Raw genomic sequence first — 8,571 nt, forward strand, 5'->3', positions numbered from 1 at the left:
AACCGGCCCCGGGATTTAATTTTTAAAGCGAGGCAGGGGAGGGCGAGCTGGCCGGGCATGAAACCGAGAGCAAGTGGCCGAGGGAAGGGCAGCGTCACCCCACCGGCCCCTCCTTGCACCCCGGGCCGCACTGCAGGGCCCCTCGGGCATGGCCCCAGAGGCCTGGGGCAGGAGGAAGGGTGGCCTACATGGGGGTGTTACGTGTAGGGTGGCCTGCAGCAAACAGGGTGTTACGCGTGGGGTGTGAGGCTGGAGGGGGTGGAAAATCGAGTGATGGGGGCCAGGGTGGTCTCCTGAGGTTTTGGCTGCTATCACCATCCCCTTCCTGGGGAAACATCTGGTTGATGCTTTTATTTTCAGCTGAGGGCCAGGGGGTTGTTGCTGTCTCACCCTGTGTTTGCTGGAGGTATTGCTGGGTGAAGCTGGTGGCACCCCGACCCCAGATGCCCCGATGGTGCTGTGGGGCAGGAGCAGGACTACTAGGGTACCAGGGTATGGAAGAGCAGCCATGGAGGTACCCTGGGGTGGCTGGTGCGTGGAGGGACACAATCATCAGACCTGGTGGGCACAGCATGGTGGTAGGGACCCTGAGAGCTTTGGCTGTGGAAAGCGTTCAAACCCAGGGAGTGGGGCATGGCAGAGAGCAGCCATGGGAGCGAGTGGGAGCCCGTGCTTGTAGTGGGCTGTGCAGCTTGTCTTCTGCTTGACGTGAGTCCAGTTACCCGACATGGTGCACCACCGAGGCAGCCAAACTGCAGCCAGTGAAGAACTCCTTGTTGCAGACTAGTGCATCCTGGAGCGTTTTGCCTGGAGGAGAGTGCACACAGCCTGGGGCTGAGCTCCTGTCTCAGCTCTACGACCTGCCACTTGCATCTTGGTGCACTTATTTCTGGCTGAAATCTTACAGTCAAAGCCTGGAAGTCAGTCAGGTGTGAACTCATGGCCATCCCAGAAATATAGTATGAAAAACTTTGCCTAAATTCAGCTGTGGCAGGGTTGGGAATAACACCCCGTCCTTGATAAGGTAAATTCAAGTCTTTCCATTCATCTTGTAGTGTCTCAAAGAGTGAATCTAGCCAGTCTGTGATTGAGTCACCCTGTTTACTGGCTCATGCTTCCTTCTGAAGGCAAGAAAACCATTTTGTCTATCCGCAGTATTTTATTTCTGTCTGGAAAATAGTTTGTAACTTATTGACAAACTATGAATAAAGTCCTCTCTAGATGCTGGGCCAGAGAGGATAAACATCTCTGGACTGAAAGGATGCTTAGGCACACTGCTTCATGAAATGTTTTCTGCTGTGTTTCTAAAAATATTTAAAAGACTGAGAAAACAAAAGCTAAACAGACTCTGTGCTTAAAATTAATTATGCATCAGCTATGGTGTGGTGTGCAGCAAAACTGAAGTGTTGCACGTATGGGTGGCTCGCTGTGTCTTGGGTTTGCTGGCATAACGGGTGTGTGGCTTCGTCCGAGGGTTGAGTGAGACATGGTGAAGAGGCTGGCATGATGAGGGGAGACAGAAGTGACCTGAGTTTGCCAGGGAGGTGGCAGGGGAGGAGACGTGAGGAGCAAAAGGAGGAGTCCGAATGGTAGCCTCCAGCAGCAATGGGACAGGCGGGATAGAGGGAGAGGTCTGTGACGCGTGGAGGAGGGTGTTGGTGTGGAGTCAGATTGAAAGGGAAAGGTGGTTGTTCTTGAGAGATGTGAAAGAATTTGTTAGGGCAGCAGCATGTGGTGTGCGTTTTGTGGGTGTTGCTATGATGAGATGAGTCTTATGCACAAAGTCATGACATAAGCGTAAAGGCGTGACGGAGCTTTAGCAGAGGAAGCTGGTCACGCACTTGCAAGGAGAGAGGAATGTGGGGCAGTACCGGGGAGCAACAGTCTGGAGGGGAGATCAGGCCTGTGGTTTATGTCTAAAGAAGGCAATGGAGGGTCTTGGGTTGGAGAATGTTCACTGTGGAAGATGAGGGTAGTGCTGCAGAGATTAAACAGCATGCAGGGAACAGAGGTTTGGGGTTTTTTTAGTGAGGGTTTTATAGCAAGGATCAAAACTGTAGCTGGGTATTTGCTTGTTGTGGGACTTGCAAAGATGCCGTAGGTTGATCAGCCACCTACATGCAGCAAGGATGGAGATACGCACATTGGATGTGGTGGCAATGGTGGCAAGGAGAGAAGAAACAGAAAGGGAGCTCCAGCGTGCAAGAGGAGTTGGGTAGCTCTAGGAAGGAGACATTCTGGAGCCTTTCCCTGTAGTTCTTTGGCTCCACTCCAGCTTTTGGTCAGTAATGTTTGAATGCCCTTCTCTGTGGGCAAGCAACAAGCAACCAGTTCTCATTGTAACACATGCCCACATCCTGCTGTGTAGGATGTTTTAGCAGTGGGGTCAGGGTAGCCATGAGAACAGGTACTGATCTCTTCTTTGCTCCTTGCAGCAGTGTTTTAAGAGCTGAGCTCAGAAGCAGAGGTTGAAGTAGACTCTGTGTATCAGAAGCTTTTCAGGGTGATGATCTGTTTTGTGGATATACACAATTGTGAAGGTGCGCCACAGAATTTTTGAAATTCAGCCATTGACTTTGTGATGACCAGCCAATGTTCAACTGCTTCACTTCCCTGACTTTTGTTCTCTCCAGCATGGCTCATGTCAGGGAGCAGCAAGAGCAGGGCTGCTCCTCCAGGGAGGACGAGCTAGGAGCCAGAGGTGATGACAGCCACCAGCAGTCCCCTCATTAACTAGGGTCCAGTCCCACCATATCTGAACAGGGTAGGCAGAACAAGATGCGGATAGCAGGGGTCCATCAACAGTCCCAGAGAAGATGAGGTGGTTAATTGGGTCCAGGGTCTGCTGAGCAAGTCCGGCAGTAGGAGATGGTGCCAAAGACAGAACTGGAGACGAACTGCCTACAGTGTAGGTCCAAGGTTTGTCTGGGAGATAAAACTGAGGACAGATGCACCTGCAGTGTGGCTTAGATGAGGCATTATGTCTGAACCTGAGCTTAGATGGAGCTCCTGGACCATGGGCAGAGGGTGCGTGGGTGGGGGTCTGAGTTGTGGCTGTTCAGGGCATTTAAAGCCTGCTAGTGCATTCACGGCCCAGACAGATAGAAATTCCTCCTTCCTCCCTGTCCTTTCCCCCATCAGCCTTTGTGAGGGTCCCCTTGACCTTTTAACTCTTCTCCTCCCCCCCAATTCATCTCTTGACATTTCCCGTGGTGGCTCATTCCCCACACTTGTCCCTGATGGCCCTTGCAGCACTCCCTACCCCAGTGCTCTGGGGTTGCTCTGTTCCCCTTCGTGGCTTTCACTGCCATCTATGTGGGAATGGTTCCTACTGCTCCTCTTCACCTTGACTGTTCCCTCTTACTTCTTCTGTCTTTGCAGAATTCATGCAAGGAGAAATATAAAATAAATTGTCTCTCTCTCTTTTTTCTACCCCTCAAGCCTGTCTGCCTGTAGTGTTAGTGATCATATTAACCTCACAGTCTCCCTGTTAAACTTCCTTCTTTATTCCTGATTGCTCATTATCCAGGTTATTTATAAATCATTCCAGGCCTTCTGTTGGTGTCATACTGAAGTCTACCAGCTCTTCTCCATCACTTCTGTTAAAAGCCTTTATAGAGATGCCAATCATCACTCACCTTGTCTGTTGGCTTTCCCTTTCTTGCTGTGCTGCCCATCCCGTTCCAAATGCAGCTGCTTAAAATCTTCTACCTGCTGCTCAGACCAGATTGCTTTCAAATGTAATGTCTGATGACTTACAAACTGCACACTGTCACTTCCAGGCTCTTGCTGCCTTCTGCTACCACTTTATTCTGGTCTTTCTCTCGCTCCTGCCTTTCCTCCTTCCCCCAACTCTACTTCTTGGTAAAGGGCAGGTATTGTGCATTTTGCATGGCACAGAGCACGATCAGTAAGGGCTTGCTGAGTTGTCAGGATTGATTTTCATGGACCTTAAAGGTCCCTTCACACTGTGCCAGGCTGAATGTGCCATAGATACCGTAAGATACCTTAGGATGGTAGGGATGGTCTTGATGTAAAACGGAGCCGGGCAGTAATGCTCTCCAAGATGTTGTAGTGTAGAGTTAGAGAAATTACTTTTGTTTTTCTTGTAATCCCTTTGCAGGTAATCCCAGGCTGGGAGGGCAGTGTCTTCAGTTTCATCTCATCTTGGTGTTTCTATGCTTGCTGCCTTTGTCCCCAGGTTACCATTCCTCAAATGCTGAGCATTGTTTGTGATCAAGGCTGGTTGATGTCAGGGCTGGGAAATCTCCTGTTGCCAGCAACTCTTTATTTTGTGACAAAGTGCCATCCCTTCTCCCCTTCTTTATTATTTTCTTGTGTGGCAGACCTGTGTACCTTGGGGAGAAGTCAGGGAGGAGCCACCCCAAGATTTGCTCCCAAAACACAGGGCATGAAGCTCACGTATCTAACAGTGTGATTCAGGCCCATTTTAGCTGAGAAAAGGGACATTACTCCAAAGTGGCTCCATCATACTTCTTACGTGTCTGCACTTGCAGAGACCCAGACTGGATTTGATCAAACCTAGACAAGTTACTGTGCCCGTTTGTGTCCCTAACTAGGTGGGAATAACTCTCTCCTGAGTCTTCCTCAGGCACTGCCCACCCCAGTTTAAAATACGGCAGGATGGCGCCCCGAACTCTCTCTGAAGGAGCATTCCCAAGTCTCTGCTGCTCTTGCCTAATGATTTTCAGCACAAAATTCCCATTGCTTAGATTCACCGCCACTGTTCTTTTATGTGGACCATGGGAAGCAATTCCATCTCCTTCCTTCATGTCTCTCTGTGATATGCCTCCAGACACCTTCCATAGATTGTTTTGTATGCCGTGCTGTAAACCGGTTTAAATCCGTCCCAGATAAACAGTGGTCAGAATTGGTTATCATGGGAGAGTCCCAGCACAAATTCCTGCAGTGGCTGCCATGCAGGGGAAATGTTGATTTTTTTTTTTTTTTTCTTTTCCTATCTTAGAAGGTAGTCATAATTACAGTTGGTTCCCATTGCTTTATTTACTGGCAGTCTAAGTAGAGAGCTCAAATTGAAGTAATTCTTCTTTGCCCATGTATCCTGGCAGTGGCATGTGAGAAAAAGCAGATAACTTGGTAGTGGGCTGCTTGCCATCCTGTGTCTGCTGTGTGGATAAATCAGTCTTCAGTGTTCAGGGCGTCTGGTCTGGAACATTTTGTTAGTAGTAAATTCAGGCGCACACAAAATGCTGTGCTGCTTAATTGCCAGCAAGACCTATAATGACTCATTTTGTGTTGTTTTTTTTTCTTCTTCCTCTGCAGCGACTGTAATGGAGAGACAGAAGAGAAAACAAGAAATAGAGAAAGGACTTCAGTTCATACAGTAAGTGGACAACCTCATTGTTCCCTGTGGCTTTGGAGGCGGTTGTCTTTGTATCAAGGATTGCAGGAACTGAGTTCTTCCTATTCACTGCTTTGGGGCTGCTGCATGGGAAAGAGATACTGGTCCTGAGGATTTTCACTGTAGTTCTTCAGGATGCTTCTTGTCCTGCCATCTCTCTAAACTTGATACTGTGTAATTTTAATTGCCTTGGGTTTTGCCTTCCATTGCAATTCCAGGATGATCTTTATAGTCAGCATAATGCAAATAATGCTTGGACCTTCTGCTTTATGTTCAGTGTGAAGATCTCAAAGTGCCCTCTCAACAGGGTTATCCCACTTTTCTTAAGAAGAGAGATAGTGTTTCTGTTTTGTAGGTGAGGAAAGCACGGTAAATGACTTGCCATATAGGCCCCATATAGTGCCTATAGCAGAAGTAGATGACCTGACCTCTCACCATGCCAGCCTGGTAGGTGCCTCAGGTCACTCTTCTGTGAATATCCTGTGGCTTTCTAGAGCTTGAGGTGGTTGCTCGTGTGGTAGCTACAAATCCAAGTGCCTCCTTATGAAGTACAGCAGTGTTCTTTGAGTTACCAAAGGCCTCAGACTCAGGTCCAGGTTCTGTGGTGAGTAAGGAAGCAGCAAGATTGTATTCAGATTGTTTTGGGTTTTTTTTAAGGTCTGCTTTGAGTGCTGCAGTTATCATAGTCTAAATCTGTGCATCTACTGTAGGAAAAAAACCCCAAGTCTTTCACGTTAAGTATTTATATCCTGTGGCATGGCAAGGATATTTTCACCCCAGACTGAAACTAAATGGGGCTGATAACCCAGTTTGAGAGAGGCATTGTGAGGTTTATTTATTAGAAGGAAAATAATTTTGAAATATGGGATGTTTTTCATGCTTTTGGAGCGTATCTTAAACTCTGAACCAGGGGCAGTGTCATTTGTTGGCTTGTTTTGATGTGAAAGAGGGGTAGTCCAATTTTATAAGCAGCATGAATGTTTCTTAGAAAGCCAAGGCATTTCCTGTTAGTTAATTTTAAGGAGCAGATGATGATTAGATTAGATGGAATCTAAAACCAGTTTATTCTCTGACCAATAAGATCATGTATACGATGGTGTATTTCAAAGGTGAGGCGAGCCATGAAAGATGCTAAGAATTTCTCTAGAGCCTATTGTTTGCTCCTTGAAGAGAAAAAAATCAATACACATGGACCAAACCTGTATGACCTGGGTGGTCTGATTTGAAGAATGCAACCTTTCGTCTAAGTCTCAGTGCTGTTGTGGGATAGGTGTTATCCACACAAGCACTTCCAGTTTTGTGGCACAGCCTGGCAGCCTTGGCCAAGACAGCTGGAGTTAAATGGCTTCCCAAACCTGCATTTTCTCCTTTCCTTTTGTGGTGTAGGCCTAAAGGCATGTGGCAAAATTAATGCAGAGGAAAGTGATTGCATTTATCACTGTGTATCACTGGAACGGGTTGCCCAGAGAGGTAGTGGAGGCCCCATCCCTGGAAACATTGAAGACCAGGTTGGACGGGGCTCTGAGCAACCTTATCTAGTTAGCAGTGTCCCTGCTCACTGCAGGGGGGTTGGACTAGATGACCTCTAGGGGTCCCTTCCAACCCAAAACATTCTGTGATTCTATGATCACTGTATGTCTTTGGTCACACAGAGGATTTGAGGAGGTCTTGGAGTGCCAGTCTGGTGCCTCTCATTAGAGTCAGATGCACTTAAAATACACTTGTATTCTCTATGACAATCTCTCATGGGACTTTCTCAAAGGTAGGGGTTTTTTTAGGTGGCTGGCTGAAGGCACATTACAGAGGATCATGTATGCACAGAAGATAGCTGAGAATAAGATTCCTCTAGTCTTAGATCCCTTTGGGACCTGACCATCTCTTGACACCACTGTGGCCATCACTGAGCACAGTGCTCCCTAATTGTGCTCTCTTTGCCCCAGCTGCCTTTAAAGTGATAAATTGTTCAGCAACTCACTGAGATCATCAACACAGGACCAGAAAGATGGTTTCTTCATTAGACAAAATCCTGTGCTTGTATGGATGCCTGTTTCATGAGAATTTTCTTTTCTTTTTTTCAGGTCCACATTACCCCTAAGCCAAGAAGATTATGAGGTAATGAAGAATTTGTTTTCTGAAGTAGGGAACTCCTTGGTTAGCAAGATTTGTTCTGTTGCACAGCCATTAGTTTACATACCAAAATTGGAGAGTGTGGGATGGTCTGTCACAATTTGTCTGTAACTTAAAGCTTTAAGGTTCTGACAATGACAACATTCAGGAAAAGAAGACACTTGAGTGTTCAGGAAAGAAGGAGATTCGACTGGATTATTCTCCTCTGCCAAAAGACTGATGTTTTGCAGGAGGGTGGGGAGGCAGGAGAATCTTAGTGGGCAGGAAGCTTGCTAAAACATATGAAAAGGAACAGGAAATTGGGAAACCTCTCCTGTCTCTGAATATCCACTTCAGTCTGTGTGCTCTCTCCTTGCTGCCCAGGCCTTTTTGCAGAAGCTGGTGAGAAACCTGTTTGCAGAGGGCAATGATTTGTTTCGAGAGAAGGATTTCAAGCTTTCGCTGGTACAGTATGTCGAAGGGCTGAATGTGGCAGATTACGCAGCCTCTGATGAGGTGACCATCCCAAAGGAACTCCTGTGCAAGCTGCATGTCAACCGAGCTGCCTGCTACTATGCCATGGTGAGCATGTCGATTCTGCAATACTCAGGCTCTAAAAGGCTGCGTACTTCTATTTTCCTAAGGAATCTAACAGCTTTCCTTTATGGCGCAACCCCAAAGCAGGTCCATCCTGTTCATAATGAGGCTGAGTCCCATGAAAAAAATGAACAAGCAGTCACATAATTAAAGACTGTTAAATGTCACATGCCCAAGGTAGAGGGAGAGACAAGATAAGGTTGCACAAGCAGCCTTAATTCTGGCATTCACTGACTTCGAAGTGTTTTGAGTTTTGCCAGACTTAACAAAATGTTCTATTACTGTAGGTTTTGTGTGTTTGTATGCTGGTCTGTGTATGAGGTAATATATGTATTTCCTGTTTTCTGCTGACAGATAAAATATTTGCATTCACACAGTAGGAGGTATTAGTCTGCTGTGCTTCAGTTGACTCAAGGTGGTCTCTTTGATGCAGGGGTTGTATGAGAAGGCACTGGAAGACAGTGAGAAGGCTTTAAGTCTTGACA

At 47.0% G+C, this 8,571-nt stretch overlaps 1 protein-coding gene across 10 annotated transcripts in view; it reads left to right on the plus strand.

Moving 5' to 3' along the window:
* Positions 1–8,571, plus strand: part of ZC3H7B (zinc finger CCCH-type containing 7B) — a 50,562-nt gene that overhangs the window by 1,447 nt on the left and 40,544 nt on the right. For 7 of the 10 annotated variants that reach the window (XM_035903255.1, XM_035903258.1, XM_035903263.1 and 4 more), the window contains exons 1-5: positions 2,698–2,908; positions 5,305–5,365; positions 7,462–7,495; positions 7,874–8,071; positions 8,520–8,571. The exon at positions 8,520–8,571 is cut by the window's right edge and continues 59 nt beyond it. In XM_035903255.1, coding sequence (XP_035759148.1) covers positions 2,869–2,908; positions 5,305–5,365; positions 7,462–7,495; positions 7,874–8,071; positions 8,520–8,571 — 385 coding nt within the window. In that variant the 5' untranslated portion in view covers positions 2,698–2,868. The other 3 variants (XM_035903261.1, XM_035903262.1, XM_035903260.1) reach the window with 3 other exon arrangements.

The sequence above is a fragment of the Egretta garzetta genome, unplaced genomic scaffold (genome assembly GCF_000687185.1).
Source record: "Egretta garzetta isolate BGI_Z169 unplaced genomic scaffold, ASM68718v1 scaffold51, whole genome shotgun sequence".
NCBI lineage: Eukaryota > Metazoa > Chordata > Aves > Pelecaniformes > Ardeidae > Egretta > Egretta garzetta.